Source organism: Varanus komodoensis, unplaced genomic scaffold, assembly GCF_004798865.1.
Source record: "Varanus komodoensis strain SLA01 unplaced genomic scaffold, ASM479886v1 scaffold106, whole genome shotgun sequence".
Classification (NCBI taxonomy): Eukaryota; Metazoa; Chordata; class Lepidosauria; order Squamata; family Varanidae; genus Varanus; species Varanus komodoensis.
This window is the reverse complement of record NW_025335301.1, coordinates 67,996-86,986: the sequence shown is the minus strand read 5'-3', so window position 1 is coordinate 86,986 and position 18,991 is coordinate 67,996. Positions and strand designations below refer to the sequence as shown.

The window sequence follows — 18,991 nt, the reverse complement described above, 5'->3', positions numbered from 1 at the left end:
ATGCTGGGCCTGCTGGCCAAGGGCCCCCAGCAGCCTGGAGCTGGCATGGCACTGCAGCTCAGCTCAATGTGGAGAGCCGCTCGTGTCCGTGTTCCCTTGAGGTGCAGCGGTGTGCAGAAGTGAATGGGGTGTAACATCTGCTCCTGCAACAGGCAGGCTCGATGGAGAATCTGCAGTAGTTCAGACTCCCTGGAGCCCAGGATTTTGCGGCTCTGCTCCACAGAGAAGAAAAGGGCCTGTCCTGGATCAGAGTCCCACTCAGAGTCCCGAGAAGCAGTTGCTTGGAAACTGGTAGCCCAGAAGCTAAAGACACTGGAGCCACTTGTGAGACTCCAGCTAAGGTGGGCTGGGGAGCACTGGGCTTTCTCTCTCCGTGATGCCGGGTAGGTGCACCAGCAGCGCCGCTCTTAAAGCTGACTCAGGGCATGAATGGCTCAGCAGGCCAAAACAGTGACAAAGAAGAATGGAAAAGCCGCAAGAAGCCTTAACTATTTGGAAATGTTCACGTCTCATTAACCAGTTCACTTAACCACAGCCATACAGCTGTAAGGGAGAGCGTGGACTATTCTGGAGAGCAAGGAGCTTGTTTTACAGCAAGGAAGTACTGAAGTCTGTCTCTGCAGGGAGTGGGGAAATGAGATTCCGGAAAATGGCTAAGCAGGAAACACGGCAATGCCCTGAACTGTCTGCTCATAATTACTACCCCACCTGGTGGGCAAATGGCTACCATTCATGCTCAGGTGGAGCAGTTCAGCCCCCATAGAAGGAGATGGTTTTCTGCCAACCCTCCCTCCTTCTGCTCCCAACAACTTGGTGGTCCAGGCTAGGCTGAGAGGGAGGGTGGCAGGTGCAAAGTTGCCCTGTGAACTTTGTGGCCAAGCGAGACTTTTATCCTGGGCTGCCCTGCTCTACAGTGCATGGTGTCCCACATCTCTAGAGGCAAAGAGCAATTCATAATGGGCTTGCAGGAAGCCTTGACCTTCTAGCCTCAGCAGGTACACGCATCTCTTCATTTATGGCACAGCTGATGCTTTCTGGGCCACCAAGTGCCTCTTTAGTGCCAGCAGAGGGGGAGACAAGGAGACAAAGCACTGGATCAGCTCACTTTCCAGTGGCTCCTCTTGATTTTGGAGGGGCTAAGGAAGTGGGCTACAAACTAGCACATAACTGAGAGGCACAGTTATGCTCATACTGCAGATGTGTGAGTAGGGCCACAAGGCTGGTGTCCGGATTGTAGGGGAAACCACATGAGGCGAGACTGAGGGAACTGGGTCTTTTCAGATTGGAGAAGAGGAGACTCAGAGGGGATCTGTTGGCAACATACAGGTACATGAGGGGGTGCCACATGGAGGTGAGCAGAGACCTGCAGAGGAAGGCAGGACGCGTTCCAAAGGAGCAAAGCTCAGGGAACCCAGGTTTCATTTAGATGCCAGGAAGCATTTCCTGACAGTTAGGACCCCGAGGCTGTGGAGTGGGCTTCCATGAGAGGTCGTTGAGGCCCCATCAGTGCAGGTGTTCAAGGATAGGCTGGACGTGCACATAGTGGGCATGTCATGAGCAGAGCCAACTGGAGCTGGGGGTCAGACTAGATGGCCTGGGAGACCCCTTCTGACTCACTATGTATGTATGTATGACTGGGCTTGGAAGCTATAAGCAGCTGAAGCAAGTCAGACAGAACAGAAATTAGATGCTCAGACAGCCTGGTCCCAGTTACTGGTCTGGCTGCCACATTTGGCATAACCTGCAGCTCCTGACCTGAAGATAGAAGGCAGGTCAGAACCTGCAGCTTGTGCCACAAGCTTGACCTTTGTCAATCTAGTTTCGAGATTACAGGACACAGAGTACTGACGCCAGGCTACCCCTGTCCAGATAGGGATACAGCTGGCACCAAGGCCACCTGAGTGACAACAATGGATCAAGGCGCACTCTCAAGTCATGAGTCAGCTCCTTTAGGGGAGTGCCATGCCATCCAAAGCAGGTCAAGCACCCTCCATCTGGTCAGAGGAACCACCTGCCAATGGCATCTCAGTCTTGTCTGGCTCTCATCCAACCAGGCACCAGTTTATCACATCCACAATTTCACCTGATGAAGATGAAAAGAAGAAATAGGGCCGCACATCATCAGCATTCTGATGGCAATTCACTCTAAAACTCCAGAGTGCACTTCTCTGTTTCATGTAGATGTGGAAGAGCATGGGGGACAGAACCGGCACCCAAGGAATTCCATACTGGAGAACCCCTGGGGCTGTGCAAGTCCCCAGGCACCACCTTTGGGAGATGCCCCTCCATGCAGGAGCTGAGCCACTGCAGGGCAGTGCCCCCCACTCCCAACTCATATATTGAGACAGAGGAAAGCTCCCCAATTATAGGCCATCACCAGAGCTCCGTTGCATCTGCTAGGAGCTTTCCTCTGTCTGTGATGTAGCTAACTCCTGTATTGCTTGATTGCCCTCAGGAGGCGTACAACCTTAATCATGCCAACCACCCAGATCTTATGGGTTCCAGAGAATAACCAGGGATTCAACAGCATTGCCGGCCATACCAGCTGGACAATTTCAAGGCCTTTCAGGAAACCACTCAGTTCCATTAGCTTCCAGGCTGGGCCATCTGAATAAGTCCTCCACCCTTGCAGTTGCCTTTAGCCTAAATCTCAGCAGGCTGGGATTTGGCCACTGCAAAGAAACTGATTCAAAGCCCTTCACCTTCAGGTCACTATCTTCTTGCCCAGCGTGGGAGAAGAAAATCCATCATATGCCTGCCTTGGTCAGTCACATGTTGGGACAGTCCCAGAGTTGTCCATTAAATCCTGTGCTGTCCCAGATAAGATGGCCTCAGCATGATTGCTAAAATCCCCCAAGACCAATAGCCTGGGGGACCTCAGCTCCTTGTCGGCTCAGGTGGGGAGTTTGTTGGGCACCAGGGTGGGCAGTACAGCAACAGAATCCTTGTCTCTCGCACTGGCCCATCACAAGATGTCAACCCCTGAACTAGTACTCTGACCGGCCAGGAGAGGGAAGTACAATAGACCACAGTACCTCAAAGGCTGTCACAAAGAGGAAGGTCAAGATCTCTTCTCACTGATACCAGAGTGCAGGACACGGAAGAATCAAGTCAAGCTGTGGCAACCCAGGTTCAGGCTGGACATCAGGAAAAGCTTCCTCACTGCCAGAGCAACATGACAGTGGAACCAGCTGCCTGGAGATGTGGGGGGCACTCCCACACCGGAGGGATTCAAGGCGAAACTGGGCCGCCATCTGAGTGGGATGGTGTAACATGGTGTCTTGCAACAGCAGGGGGTTGGACTCAATGGCCTCCATGGCCCATTCCAACTCTACTCTTCTATGATACTTTGAATACCCACTCCCTGGTCCTCAGGTCTTCCTTGTTGCTGAACCAAGTACCTTGGTGGGATAAACTAACTCCTCTCCATTCAGTGGTTAGTGTTAGGGTTTCCCTCCCTTATGCTTGTGAGCAAGAGAGCCAGTGTGGTGTAGTGGTTAAGAGTCTGGGACTGGGACTCAGAGGATCTGGGTTCTAGTCCCCACTCAGCCATGGTGCCAACTCGGTGACTTTGGGCCAGTCACAGACTCTCAGCCCAACCTACCTCACAGGGTTGTTGTGAGGATAAGATGGAGGAGGAGAATGATGTAAGCTGCCTTGAGCCCTTTGTAGGAAAAAGGCAGGATATAAATTGCAATATAAATAAATAAAGGAAATATAAATGTTCAAGACAACACAAGCTCTGCTTGAAGAAGGGAGGTCACTGAGAATATCTCCTCCATCTTTAAAGTGCCTAAAAATGTTCACCTTGAAAGCTCCGTGTTCAGCTTCACCTCCAGCTGACTTTGCTTGCCCTGCCTTCTCACCTTGCTCTCCTAGATTCTCCAGCTTCTCAGACGCTAGTCTCCACTCAAGATTATACACAAGGCCCAGGGGTAAGTGTGTGAGAGTTTCTGTCAGTTGGTTTATTATGGGAAACGAGGGGGTATGTGCGGAGGGCATGATTGTGTATTGTTGCATTCCCAGAAAATAAATTGGTTTCCTGAATCAAAAGCAGAGACACACTTAGATCTTATGTCTCCAAACATTATACTTTAAGACTGTGATGGACAACCTACTCAAAGGAGTCTCCACACCCTGTGTGCCCGTGTGAGTCACTGTTCTGCCTATATCTCCTTTGCAGGCAGGGAGACCTGTCAGGTCTCTAAATCTGGAATGAGCTGACCACATTTGATGCAGAAAAGCAGCATGGCATTTCCTTATACCCTGCAAGGGCAGATTGAAAAGCAACAAGTGAGGAGCATTGACTCATGCAGGGATGCGATAAACAGCCTCACCCAAAAGTAACTAATTCTCCCAAGTCTTTGCAATAGATTTCTCACTGTTCTGTGGCTGCAAAAAGTCTTGTTTAAGTGTGCGTCCTGGGATTCTGCATCAGGAGAATTGTGGCAATTTGTTTTGCACTCACCACAGAATAATTACCCCTCAGCATAGGCTGCTGGAAGGAAGCTGGTCCGACACAGTGCCGTGAATGGCAGCCTCCCTGCAAGGGTGGCTAATTCTGCATTTGCAGTGATCTGGTTGACTGATGAAAAGGATGCAAGGGTAGAGCAGGGACTCATGCAGAGGCGCAAATGGCAGACCCCTCTCTGAGGAAGCATCCTGGGCTTGTGGAAGATTTTCCTTTTATTAAGTGATTCTTTTCTCAAGGTTTGCAGTTTAGGAATTACTAGCTTAATGCCCTCGCTTTCACATGTGGAGTCCTCACCTTTTGTGGAGGGCAGCTCTGCTAAATGAAAGTGCTTGGCTCTGGCAAGAAAGAACTGGTGGAGCTTAGTGGGTCTGCTTGCCAGGAAAAGCTGTTGGGATGTGCAGAGAGGGGAGAGGAGGGGAGAGGAGAGGATGCACCTTCCTCCATGGCCTCCTCCTTGGTATCACTGCATGGAAAACTGATCCTGCACAAATCCCAGCTGGAGCGGGCTGCCCTGCGAGAGGCCGGTGTCACGCCAGCCACTTCTCTCCCCGCTCTCTCATGTCACATGCACACCGGAGGGCTGCCTCCTTCACGGAGTTGCACACTGGTGTGTCTTTAAACTCCACTGGTTTCGATGCCGCTCAGTGCTCTGGCTGAGGAGAGCATCCTTCCCTAACAAATTACAGTGGTGGCGAGGCAAGGCTTGCCCTCAGTAGGAAGCATGGCTGTTCACAAGGATGAGCCTCCCTCTTCCAAAGGGCACAGTGCCCTCCCAGGGGTTGCCACCTGCTCCCAAAGCCCTCTCCTGCTTGCTCCCCTCGCAAGCCCCCGTGGAAAGCAAACTCCTGCTTCCTGGTCTGTTTAAAAAGTGCCAGAGTGTCCAGAAGTGTTACATTCAGCCTTTTTTTCTCTTGTGGGGAACCCCAGGTGGCTTTTATCTCACAACGACCCTGTGAGGTTGGTTTGGCCAAGAGTCAGAGACTGACCCAGGCACTCCCTGATCTGGTCCGCACGGCATGGCGCAGGGCATTTGTGTGTTATATAACCCACAGTCTGTTCTAGGTTATGTGAGGGTTGTTTAACCCTTGCACAACCCATGCTTTCTGCGTTTCTGGCCACACAGACCCGCATGTGCTGCAGGCTGGCTCTGGGCGAAGAAACCGCTGGTTGGCTGGCAGGTTAGGCCCAGCGTCACCCACCAAGCTTCACGGCTAAGCAACAACTAGAATGGAGGGTTCCCGTATCCCAGTCGGATACTTCAGCCAGCATACCATTCTCAGGAGGCTCTGCTTTCCTCAGAAACACCCCATTCCTGCCCCTCATCAGGTAGCCACTGCTCACGTGGTCTGTAATGATTAGTGTTTTGCTATTTTTACATCTTGCGTGTTTCCTCTGCGGGGGACCCCCAGGCAGCTGCCCTGATCTTCCTCACTCGCTTCTCCATTTTATCCTCGCAACATCCATATGAGGTTGAGAGTCCATGACTGGTGCGAAGTCACTTAGGCTGCGAGCTTCGTGGCTCAGTGGGAACCAGAACCCAGATCTCCTGGGTTCCTGTCCAACTTTCTAACCACTTTGCTACCTGTCAGTCAAGGGCTGTTATTACTGATTCTACAAAGTAGGAAGAGTGCGGAGTCTAGCAGCCGTGTCCCTGACATTGAGAAATAAGCCTGTTCAGCTTGGCAGAGCTGAGTTTCCGGTGAAGATGCGCTGGGCTCCCTCTTCATGGTGGCCGTCCTGAGCATCCGTAGCAGGGACTCAGCTCCACTGGAACCAGTGGGCCCTCATTCTGAGCAAAGGTGTGTCGGATTGGGTCATGCACCTTCATTGCAGGAGAACTTCGTAGGAAAACAGGCCGCATCAAGGGTGGGTTGCGAAAAACTTTCTGATGTGCTTGCTAGCTACATGCAAGTAAGCATTTGCCCTGAGAGCATCATCAGAGGGAAATGATACACCCATGCACCCAACCTTCAGGGTCAGGTCAAGGATTAAGGTCGAGGATTGACCCTCCTCTCAGCCATGCGTGGCCTGGCTCTGGGTGGCTCTGGGCACCGCCGCTGCTCTAGGAACCCTGAGCGCCTCCCGTGGCTCTTCTCTGGGAGGATGCGCTGGACGTCAGGCACAGAACTCCCCCCCACCTCTCAGAGGGGATCTTCCAAGGTAACGGCAGCCCTTTCCTTCCAGCTTTCGATATCGCAGCTCTCGGCTTGTCCAGCGGACCATGCCTCCAAACCCCCGCTGTGCCGGCCCAGGGGCACATTGCCGCTGCAGGCCTCCGAGGCGCTGAGGCAGGCACAAGAGGTGTGTGTGTGTGTGTGTGTGTGCATTTATTGATTGATTGCACTTTTATACCACCCAGCCCATTCATTCATTCATTCATTCATAACTTTTTTTAAAAATGTCTACCAAGGTCTCAGAATGGTTTGACAGTAAAGCAGAATCAAACAAAAGAAAACACAGCATCCTGATCATTTTCTAGTGATAAAACCCATATTATAAAGGACAATCAAACCTTAAAATATTGGGAAAATAAATTACAAGTCCGATTAAGAGGTGGACTGACTACGTAAAGGAAGGCACGACTTTGAATTTATAGGAGCTGAGTGGGGCTGTCATGGGCAGGACATTCTGGAGAGCTTTTGCGCGTGTTCTGGTGGTTACATGCTGTCAAGTTGCCGTCTGACTTATGGCAAGCCCACGCAGGCAAGGCCCCCAGATTGGCCTGCCCACGACAGCCCCGCTTAGCTCTTCTAAATCCAAGGCGGGCTTCCTTGTTGGAGCCTCTCCCTCTCGGATTTGGTCCGCCTTGTTGTCTTCTGCCTTTGTCTTCCCCTTGCATGACGGTCTTCTCCAGGGCGCCTGGCCTTCTCCTGGTGTCCTGCATGAGAAGTAAGACAGCTTCAGCGTTGACTGTGTTGCTTCTAGGGAAAGCTCTGGCTCTTGTTGAATGGGTCCCCCTAAGTCAGAGGTGACTCGATGGCACATGGCAGCAGCAGCTCTGAAGCTCTCTGGGTCAGTCACAACCTTCTGAAGCATGAGATACAGTGCCAAACTGCAATATAAAAGAGAAGTAAAAGGCAGCGTCAGACCTTGCAGTGGTGTAAACGTTCAAAGTATAGTGCAGGACTTAAAACCCCTGAAACAGCCTCATCCTTGTGGGAGCGGCCAGGGAAGGGGGCTAGCAGGGCTGTGGGGCGTCCTAGACACGAGCTGCCCCTCATTCCATTCGAGCAACAGACTGCCTTGTCCCAAAATTGCTCTCTATTTGCAATTCACTGCTAACGAAGTGCTGCCCCGAAAGACGAGTCCCTGAGCATGCACAGAGTGGTTTGCCGAACCCAGACCGGAAGCTACTTCCGAAGACCCTCTCTTGCAGTAACCCTGGGCTCCCCCCCTCACCCCGGGGAGGGCCCCTCTGGAGAAGGGCGAGTCTCCCAGATCCATGCAAACCCTCTAACTGGGTACCCCGTGGGGGCACGGACCAGATCGGGCACGAGCTCCTCTTGCTCCTCTCCCGAGTCCCCTCCCTTCACTTCCAAGCCCAGGGTCTGCCTGCGCACCTGGAGGCAGCGGCCTTGAGATAGCCGCTCCCCACTCAGCCCCCGTGGTCCATATACTCCCCGCTCACCAGCCCTCGCAGCCCTAATCCAAAGAGCCGGCACCAGGCTGCCTGTGGAAAGTGTGCTGAGAATAGCCGCCTCTTCCTTCCCGCCAGTGGGCGTGCAGGGCCTCCCCACTGAGTAGGGGGGTTTTTAGCACTCTAGCACTGCCTGTGGTGCACACACATTGTGCCAGATGCCGGGGGGTCAGACAGGCCCAGCAGCTCGGATTGCGAATACAAGATTGTTCAAACCCAATCTGCGCAGGGACTGGCTGTGGGGGGAAGAGCCCAAGGGCGGACAAGCAGGGAGGAGGTGCAGGCCAAGGAGACGGCTGTGAAGTGGGTCGTTTTTCCAGTGGGGAACAGCCACTGGACAGAGACCCATTGCTGGGCACCATGACTGGAGAAAGGCCCCATTGGGGCATAATGGGAGGAGCACAGGCGAGCCTGCTTGCTCTGTGCCCCTCCCCGGGGACCCGGCACAGAAGGGCTCAGGAGGAGAGCTCTGGGTAATGGACAGCAGAACGGGCTCAACATTTCCCTCTGTGCACGCTCAGAGGCTCAAATGTAACAACACTAGCCTAGAAACGCTGGTGTGACTGATGTTGCTGGAGGGAGATGCTCGCTTCTCCACGCATTCTACCAGAGACCACCTGGGGTCAGAGGCAAACACTGCGCTGCTTCCGTGCCCCTCCACCCTGTGCCCTCCAGATGCTCCAGCCAGCGGCGGCTCTCGCAGTTGCCAGCTGGGGCGGGCCTGGCAGCCCAGCTCATCTGGGGGACCGGCTGCAGGCAGGCCGCCCTCGCATGTCGCGACTTCCAGGGCCTGATCTGGACTTGACGCAATCTCCAGTCATTAGCAGATGCCTCAGAAAACCAGCATTGTGGGTCTCACATGAGCAGCCCCTTTCAACCTGCTCACTTATTTTCCACTATTATTGTTGTTGTTGGTTTTGTTTGTTTGTTTTGCTGTCCTAGGGGGAGGCCACATGGTCCAGGGTGGTGGCTCCCCCCACGTTCCCCACAGCTGGGCACCTGGTTCAGCACTGCCCACACCCCTGGCAGGCCTGTCTTGGTGGCCACAAGAACGGGAAGATCTTTCCTGCACACGAGAGCTGAGATTCTCAGGAAGCTGCCCTTTCCACAGAGAGCCTCTTGCCCACAGGGTCCCACTGAAGGGAAGGAAAACCATGTGGGGCAGAATAGGGGGCAGAGAGAAGAGCGGAGGGCATGTTGACCCCTCATGTTGGTTGCCCAATGTTTCTGGCCACCCCAGGGAAGTCCTTCCCCTGCCGCCATGTCAGCCCCTGCGTGTCTCTCAGGTGCCCCTTTCCTCCCTTTCCTTCAATTTTCAAGCAGAAGAGCCCACGTGGGAGCATCACGCACCTGGAGATGGACCTCAGCTGTGACTCCTCGGCTCAGGAAGCCTCCCCAGCAGAGCAGCTCCAGGAGCTGCCCTTCACCCCGGTGCACGTGCCCATCCTGGCCCCAGGGGCTCCCGTCGGAAGGTGAGGCCTGGGCCTGGGGGCTGGGACCGCTCGCCAGCTGGGATGCCTGGTGGCTGGTGCTGGCCCAGCAGGCGGGGCCATTGGACCACGGGGGGGGGGGGGGACTCCCTGCAGTGCTGCTCTGGAGGAACCGCAGCTGCCAGAAGTGCAGCCTCATCGGCAGAATCTCAGCAAAGCAGGGGGAGCTTGCTTTGCACTGGTGGGTTGGGTAGAGGCCGGCCTGGAGAGGGCTCTAAGGGGAAATAGAGGGCATTCAGCCCCACATCCTGCTTGGAAGGGCTGAGGCATCGGGGAGGGATCCGCATGTCGAGCAGTGACCTGCAGCTCTGAGGCAGCACTCCTCAGATGCTGTGGCAGGAGAGGGCTCCTTGGCTCCAGCCGTGGAGCACGCGCGTCTGGGCAGGTAGGTGGGCGGGCGGGCCCTCGTGGTTATGCAGCATTGCGCTCTGCTCTTCTCGGGTGTTGCCAAGGGAGAACATCCAGTGCTTTTTCCCGTGGAGCAGTGGGGGCCGAAGCACAAGCCCATGGGCTGAATCTGGCCCGCCCCGGATCCTTGTGTGTCCCTCTGGGGTGTCCCAAGAGGCCATGCCCCCTCCCCTTGGCTCCGCCCCAGGCTTTCCAATCTAGATGCTTTGACAGGAGGAATCCTTCCCAGAGCCACCTGGGGCACTGCCATGGTCTCAAGCCAGGGGTCTGGTGTGCAGGAGGCACTGGAAAAGCAGGAGTTTCTTTTGCGAGTGGCTGTTCAGCTGGTGGCCTTGATCCAGCTGCACATTGAGCAGAAAGCTGCGCTCCTGCACCTCCCTGGGCCACCTTCTGACAGCACACCTGCGGGCTGACAGGCCCTGACCATGTAGGCGTACCGATGCCGCTGGCAAAATGAAGGAGACCCCAAGTGTTTCCAGGGGCTGGGAAGACTGCCAGATTAACAAAAGCTTCCGAAGTAGATTAAAAAGTTTCAGAAGTAGAGTAGTTTTTAGAGGAAGACTAACAAGAGTTTCCCTGGGGTGGGTAGCTTGCCAGCCACAGTTTTTCAGCTGCTGAAAACCTGGCTTTTTGTTCCCCCTGTTCTTAAGCCCAGCTGATGCTTCCAGGAGAAGTTCTGGGAACAGGCACATGGTCAAACCACATGCTACCTTATTTTTAGGCCCCCTCATCAGGATTGGGACCACCACAGACAGGAAGGGGAGGGTTAAGCTTTTCCACATGCTCCTGTTTCCCTGCAAAACTCCTTTGCTTACATCCTGTGATGGTGGTGTGAGGAATTTTGTGGGGAAATGTGTCCAGCTAGGGAGGTTTAGACCTCCCCTGCCTCCAAGCTAGATTGGGCCCAGCATGGGCTTGCACTAAGGTTAGCCGCATGGCAAGGATCATGGACCACAGGCGGCATCCTCTGTGCGGAGCCTCTGGTTTCCTGCCCCATCCTCACCCGTGGACACCTGCCTGTTCTCCAGTCCTAGCACTGCCCCCACGCGGGCCTCTCTTGCCCGCCTCCGTGCCTCTGGCTTTCCTGAGCTCCTGGACTGCAATAAGGAGCCTGTTCAAATGGTGAATCCGACAGACCCTGTGAACTACAATCCACAACTTGAAGAAGCAGACCTCTTGCAAAACAATGAGATCGTCTTGCACTTTCTCTCATTTACCAGGTAAGGCCCCAGCAAGTGTATAGTCTGGCTTCTACTGTTATATATATTGAAAAAATGCTTCCAATTTTGCAGTAGTTGTTCGAAGGCTGCTTCAAAAATGTCCCCACTTTTCTTCTGAGTCCTGGCCAAATGGCTCTGCTCACACAAAGCAAACTAAACCATTGATGGCAGTGACAAAGTGCAGTTTGTTGGCTTGTTTGCTGACGGATGTTCCAGTTTCTGGAGAACGCTGCGCCGCAATTTCTGACCCGACTGGCCAGGAACCTGGGGTGGGAAAGCAGCTCATTCCCTGAGCTAGTCCAACAAGAACAACTTCTCGGAGGAAATGTGGAAGAGGGCATCACTTCAGTGCTTCCCTGATTTGCATAACTGTTTGCTGAAACATTCTTACCGGCCATATCCTCCTCTCCTTTGCGGGGCTGAGGAGTGGGATAGAATGCAAGCCACGTTCTCCAGGGGACAGTTGGACCTTTGGCTCGGCTCTGATATATACTTAAGGAGAAAGGGCGTTTCTTGCTGCCCTTTTGCTCAGGTCACATGCTCTGATCTCATTCCTGGATCCTTTCTTGAGAAAGGCTGGGGAGCTTGGAGTTGCTTCCTTGACACCCTTTTCTGCAACTGCCATGGAAACCACACACACAGAAATGGTTTAGCAACTGCTAGAGATTGCTGAGGCCCCGTTTGTTTGTTTGTTTGTTTGTTTGTGACACTTGTATGCTGCCCGATTGTGCTGCAGCACCTCTGGGCAACTCACAATTTAAGCAGTTTTTCTGTGACTCATACTCACTTGGTTTTGTTGGACAGATTTTAATCTAGGAATGAATTGGGTCCAGTCTCTCTCACCCCCTCCTTATGATCTCTGGCAGGTCTAGGCTCTCATGGTACCATCTAAGAAACTATCACTGCCATTGCCTTCATGTTTCTAGAAGTGTCTGCATAGCCATGAGGGCTAGAAACTTGTTTTCTAGGGGCAGGGTTGGGGTGGCAAAGCAAGATACTTAGGGGTTTAAGGCTCAGGGTAGGCAGGAAAGGAAAAACAAGGAAAGCAGATTTAATATGGATCATTAGACATTCCCTACTTAATTCTGAGTTCCAACAGCCAGTGCAGGCAGGGAGATTGTATAAAGCTTCCAAAAGGCACATGGGTCTCCAGCAGGAAGGGTCTCCATGACAGCCAGGTTGGCAGAATTCTCCAGTCCCAAGTGAGCGGAACTGGAGGGAGGCAGGATCAGAGCAGGGACTCATGCAGAGATGCCATGGGCAGTCTCCCCTGTGCAGGGTTTGGTTTCACAGAAGGCTTCAGCTCTTTGGGGAATGCACCCTTGCTGGCACTCTGCAGCCCTCCTAGGGTGCAGGCTTGGAGCCTGTCAACGGCCGTCTGGAAGGTGCTGGTGTGTGGCTTGGGGCTGGTGGAGCATCAGCTCCTAAGAGCAGCGGACCAACTGTGCTCTGTTCCTCTGGCTTGTTCGACAAGGGCCGCCCAGGATGGGATCGCTGCAGTGACAGGACCACAAGCCATCTATTTCACCTTCCAGTTTTACCGGTTTCCTCCGGTCACGACACCGCGACTGCAGCTGGTCCAGACAGACGCCTCTGGAGCAGCTCCGCTGGCCGCCTCTTCCCACATCTTGGTGCAGATGAACCGAGATGGGACCCTGAACCTTGGTAAGGCCTGAGAGCAGCAGGAGGGTAGAATCTCCCCCCCCCCCCGTTTCTAAGAGGTGAGCTCTTTTCATACTCCAAAACAACCAGAAACTGAGCAACAAAAAATGCCAACAAAGGATAAAATATCAAAATCAGCATGGTGTGGCTCCCACCGAGCCGTCTCTCCCCTCCGCGGTGCACCCTCCACGAACGTGATGCTGACCAAGGATGAGGCGGTGAGCCCAGCCAGCCCCCGCACTGGTCTCTGGCGAGTGGGATGCACCCCCACCCCACCCCATGGACTGGCAGGAAATCTCCTGTGGGCTGGCGCTGGCCCATGGACCGGTGGCGGAAAACCACTGCTCTGGATGGTGCTGGATTCCCAGTCAGCCTGGCCTGTTGTCGGGGGGGATGGGAGTGGTAGTCCAGCAACACTGGGGTGGGGCTCCCTCTCTGCCTTGACCTAGGACCTCAGCAGCTTCACCCAGGGCCTCCAGAAGCGGTTAGAATCGGGGCAATTCAGTTCTCCAGGAGCAGACTTTCCTTGGTAGTGTTCAGGCCTGTGTTGCATAACACAGCATCCCTCCTCAGCGCCCTCCACATTTTGGGCTACATCTTCCATCCTCCCCAGCCAATTGAGGTTCAGGGTTGGCTCTGCTGTCTCAGAGGCCTTCTCTTTCACAGCGCTTGAACCTCACAGCCAACTGTCAGCGCTCTGCTTTGCACAGGATGGAGAGGGGGCCATGTGGCGGGGACGACCACGAGGCCGGCTGGAGTACAGCCGCCTCTTGCTTCAAGACACTGCACCCCCCGCCCCACAGTGCAAAAACCTGCACTCGGGTGCACCCACAGGCCTCCATCCTCAGCTGCCTGTCAGCAACATCCATCCTTCTGTCCATATGATGGAAATGGAGCTGGCCCTGAGAGCGAGTTTAATCCTGCTTCCCGTCTCCTGCCTGATGCCCAGGCTGAGCTGGCAGGGGCCCTGACGCACCTGCTGCCAGTCCTTGGCTTCTTTCTAAGGCAGACATAGCAAGCTGCACCCCATGTTGTGGAGGCCTCATGCCAGCTGTCTTGCTCATGTACCGAGCTCCCCTCCCCACTTCAAGTTGGTCTCTGTAGTCAAGCTGCAGAAATAGCTCGTTAGGATCTCCCAGTGTTCAAGGCACTGAGGAGCAGGTCAAGCCTCCACCCCGCTGGAGCTCTGAGAGGCTCAGATAAGTTCACTGAAGGGATGCTCGTCATCTCCTCCCCAGGACGGATGTCCAGGCCCTTCCCCACATGGCCAGAGGGACCCCAGTGAGGTCTTGGCAGGCACAGTCGGCTGTGGGGAGGAGGAGGGGGCAGCAAACAGTCCTTCCATGGACTTTCCTAGGCTTTTCTACCCAGCTTTTCTATATAATATTCCAAAGGAAGCTTACAGAATTGCTTAGGGCACAATCTGAGGGAAGTTAAGACACACTTGTGTCGAAACACCAGGAGACTGCACTTCCTTTTCACTAAAATTGAAGCTTCCCAGAGCCACCTGGGGCACTGCCATGGTCTTAAGCCAGGGGTCTGGTGTGCAGGAGGCACTGGAAAAGCAGGAGTTTCTTTTGTGCTTGGAGCTCCCTCCCCCATCCCCGAACACCCGCCGCGCTCCGCGGCTCAGATCACCTGCCGCGCCGCGCTGTCATCGCTGCCGCCGCCAGACCTGAGGCGCGCCGCCGAGCTGGGGGCCAGCTGACGCCGCTCTCATGGCCTGTTGGTTCTTCTGGACCTCTCAGCGGCTTTCGAAACCATTGACCATGGTATCCTTCTGGGTAGGCTAGTGGGACTGGGGGTTGGAGGCACTGCTTTGCAGTGGTTCCGCTCCTATCTCAATGACCGATTCCAGAAGGTGGTGCTGGGGGACTATGGCTCTGCACCATGGCAGCTATGCCATGGAGTACCACAGGGCTCCATTTTGTCCCCTTTGCTGTTTAACATCTATATGAAACCACTGGGAGAGGTCATCAGGAGGTGTGGGCTGCGGAATCATCAGTACGCTGATGATACCCAGATCTGCCTCTCATTTTCCACCAATCCAGGTGAGGCAGTGGCTGTGCTGAACCGGTGCCTGGCCAAGGTAATGAGCTGGATGAGGGCCAATAAACTGAAGCTCAATCCAGACAAGACGGAGGTCCTGTTGGTTGGCGGATCGGGCTTCGGTGAGGGTGAATTGAACCTAGTCCTGAATGGGGTTGCACTCCCTCTTAGGGACAAGGTCCGCAGCTTGGGAGTGCTCCTCGACCCAGAGCTTTCACTGGAAGCCCAGGTGACAGCGGTGGCGAGGAGCGCTTTCTTTCAGCTTCGGCTGATCCATCAGCTGCGCCCCTACCTGGAGTACGACTGCCTGGCGACAGTGACACACGCGTTGGTGACTTCCTGCCTTGACTTCTGTAACACACTCTACGTGGGGCTACCCTTGAAGATGGTCCGGATACTTCAATTGGTTCAAAATAGAGCTGCCAGGTTGCTGACGGGGACTGGGCGTTATGTTCACATGACTCCAGTTCTCCGTCAGCTTCACTGGCTTCCCATTGAAGTCCGGGCCCAATTCAAGATGTTGGTGATGACCTATAAAGCCCTAAACGGCTTGTGTCCTGGTTACCTGAAGGAGCGCTTACATCCATATATGCCCGCCCACCCCCTGAGATCAACGGGAGAGGCCCTTCTCCGGGAACCCTCCGTGAAGGAAATTAGGAGGGTAAGTACTCGGAGGAGGGCTTTCTCTGCGGTCACGCCCAATCTATGGAATGCGCTCCCCAGAGAGGTCCGCCTGGCGCCGTCGTTATTTGTTTTTCAGCGCCAGGCGAAGACCTTTTTATTCAAACATCATTTTAACTGTTAATAGTATTTATTTATTTTATTTTTTGGCCAGGGTGACTTATTTTATATTGTTAACTTGTTTTTATATTGTTAATTTATAGTATTTTAATTGATTTATTTGTAAGTAAGTAAATAAATAAATAAATAAAATGCAGCCATGATCCCGTGAGAGCGGCAGGAGCCCTCAAAGCCAAGCAGATTCTTCTGGGCGCTTAAAGCCCCGGGGAGCAGTTCTGGGCCCTGCTTTAGAGAAAGTCTCTGCGTCTCGCTTCACACGGTGGGATTTTCTCCATGGGGGAGTTCCCAGCTCACAGGAAAGCAGCACCTCAGGCAGAGGGACAGGCAAGGGCCCTTCCACCTGGTGCGTGGATTTTTATTCCATCAGTTTGATGTAGAGAAACTTGTGGTCATGTAAGCTGCACCTGCGGTCTGCAGTGGTATGTACTGTATGTATGTATGTAGGTATGTATGTATTTGATTGATTGATTGATTGATTGATTGATTTTCAGCCCTCCCCATTAGCCATAAGACCCAGGACAGGAACTGGGCCATCGGGGCTGCTGGCTGTGGCATGAGCTGGGCAGATGGAGGGACTGATTTCCCTACTCCTCTGGGTTGCCAGTCTAGATCCATCCAGGTTTTTTTCCCCACAGTGCAATGCATTTTGTGGTTTTGTTAGAACTTGGTCCTAGGAGAGGCAGAATCTTCAATTCAGCCTCTCCCGACCTGGTGCCCACCAGGTGAGTTGGGCTAGAACTCCTCTAAACCCCTAGCCAGATTATGGGACTCGTAGTCCAATGCATCTGCAGGACCCTCATTTGGGAAAGGCTGCCGGAGTTCAGAAAGTCTCCCTTCCCGCGTGTGGAATGGTCCATGCAAATGCCAAGTAGAGTGGGACACACCTTTCAGCGTAGCCCGTGCTTGAGGAGGATGCTGCCCATGTGTCCTGAACAACCCTGATCTGTCTTTACAAGATGTTTGGCAATTAGAGGGGCCGCCCGGGTTATATTAATTTCCAGGGGACAGCTATTGCAGCAAATGCAGCAAGGAGTTTCACGGAGCCTTACAGATAACAAATTCATTCTGGCCCAAGCATCTGGTGTGCTGTGGCCACTCCATCAGGTGTCTGGCACACTGCAGCATTCCAGGGCTTTTCTACGGTATGCAGGAGGGTGGCAGCCATGGTGGGAATTGTAAACAGTGAGGTCAGAAGGCAAGGCAGTGCAGAAGGTACGGATCATGACAAGCCTATTATTAAAGGTGCTCATTTGTGATTATTGGGAGAGTGTGTGTGTGTGTGTGTGTATGTTCAGATTATTTTGTTCCCTGGCAGCTGGAGATACAGTCCTGGCCCTCCCCTCCAGAGATGGGAGGCAGAAGGCACTCAGCAGACTCACTGGATGGGGGGCCAAGAGTCCACAGGGGAGCCCTCCTGCTGCCGAGGCAGCCCGGTTCCCAGCTTTTCCATTCAAGGAGTCTGTGGTTGGCCACATGCATAGCAATAACAGGAGTTGGTGTGAGGGCTAGCGGCAAGCTTTTGTGGGCCAGTTGCTCTTATGGACCAGCTTGCAATGGTTGGCGAAAGCTTCTGGGGCTTGGGGGAGTGTCTCTCCTGCTCAGGGTGTTGTGTCATTAATGCCCCCATGATGAGCTGCTTTCTCAAACAGGCTCCCCAGGTTTCCAGCTGAGCTACATGGTGGATCCTGCTTTTCTCAAGCCTGGTGAACAGCGGTGGTTTTTCCGTTACCTCGCGGAGCACACCCTGCAAATGGACCTCTGGGATGGAGACTCCCTGCTGCTGGTGGGATCTGCCGCCGTAAAGCTGAAGGTGGGCTCTGTTGGCTGTGTCCGGGGAGCAGGGAGGAGCCACAGGGGACAGGGAGGCAGAACTGCTGTCTCCCCTTCAGGGACTATGTTTCATGGCAGGCAGCAAGAACACAAAGTGTGTGAGGCAGGGAGTGTGTGTGCGTGCAAAATTAGTGGAAACACCATCCTATTTTAGCTTAAGAATGCTCTTGCTGCCGGGAACCAAGCCACAGGGTGGTCATGCCAACGCACCGAAGCCAGAAAACCACCAAATGGTCAACGGTTGCAAGAAGGCGAGGTGGAGCAAAGGAAAGGGGTGTGGCTCTCTTGGGAGCCCCTCGTTTAAGCCCACGGATTTTGCTGTCCCCGTCAAGGGATTGGAGGGGATTCCCTAGGGGACCACCTGTTCGGAGCGGCATCTGGTGGCAAGGGGGCCAGGGCCTTTTCACTCTTCCCCTCTGCCCCTGCCTGTCCAGTGGATTGCTGGGAAAGGGGCAGGCAGCCCCGCCAGAGGCCTGAACAGACCTTCTGAGATGAGCTCAGTAGCCTCAGGATGCTGCCTCCTATTTCAGGCTAAACCCCTAATCATGACGATGAGCAGGAACACTTCGATAATCAACATCTGGCTCAAAAAAGGAGCACAATGTGTGGCAGGTGGCCGGCTTCCTGGCCTTCTCAATTGGGTGCCTTGGCTGGGGAGTGCGTGCACACGCACGCAGGTGTGCACAGTTACTTGCTCACACTGGCACACCGAGTGTTCATTTCTGCTCACATACAATGATGCTTCAGGATGGCTGCATTTCTGCACCACTCACTGGAGGTCGCAGTGCTCAGCACTCGTGGCGAAGGTACAGATTCCATTGCTTAAACAGAAAGGGTGGTGGGAGGAGACTCTGGCTAGTACTGTTCTGATTGTTATGAGATTTAAGAGATAATCACAGCATGTGCTGCTTGGTTCATGGTGAGGGAAGTGGTGCATATTCATAGAAGCAGAGAGTGGGAAGGTGCTTTGGAGGTCATTTAGTCCAACTCCTATTTAATGCAAGATGTGGCAGCAGGTTTCCTGACAGATGGAGTCCAGCCTCTGCTTAAATGCCTCCCACAAAGGAGGGCCCACTATTTTCCCTGGTAATCTGCTCCATCTTTCTGTTAGGATGTTTCTCTCAACACTTGGCTGAAACCTGCTCCCCCAACATTGCTGTCCGCTCTTCATAGGCCTGTCCTCTTGGGCAGCAGGGAATAAATCTGTTTTTGTCCACTGCTGAGCTGAAGATCCAACTGGAGCATCTTCTTTGAGGTCTCTGGGCATCATCCATATGGGCTGTGCTCCTGCATGGAACTCAGTCTGAGAAATTTCTGTCACTGAGGAATTTTGGCCAATCGCTGCACCTCACTGTCCCAGCCTGTGTGTCCCTGGGGTGTTCTGCTTTTTAGTTCCTCAGTTCTTTTCTGACCTCCTTTG

At 53.8% G+C, this 18,991-nt stretch overlaps 1 protein-coding gene across 1 annotated transcript in view; it reads left to right on the top strand.

Moving 5' to 3' along the window:
* NPHP4 (nephrocystin 4) overlaps positions 1–18,991 on the top strand; it is a 139,133-nt gene that overhangs the window by 82,338 nt on the left and 37,804 nt on the right. Inside the window, exons 11-16 of the mRNA XM_044419642.1 lie at positions 3,880–3,935; positions 6,659–6,775; positions 9,432–9,583; positions 11,038–11,229; positions 12,704–12,894; positions 17,391–17,551. Coding sequence (XP_044275577.1) covers positions 3,880–3,935; positions 6,659–6,775; positions 9,432–9,583; positions 11,038–11,229; positions 12,704–12,894; positions 17,391–17,551 — 869 coding nt within the window. The remainder of the gene's footprint in view (positions 1–3,879; positions 3,936–6,658; positions 6,776–9,431; positions 9,584–11,037; positions 11,230–12,703; positions 12,895–17,390; positions 17,552–18,991) is intronic.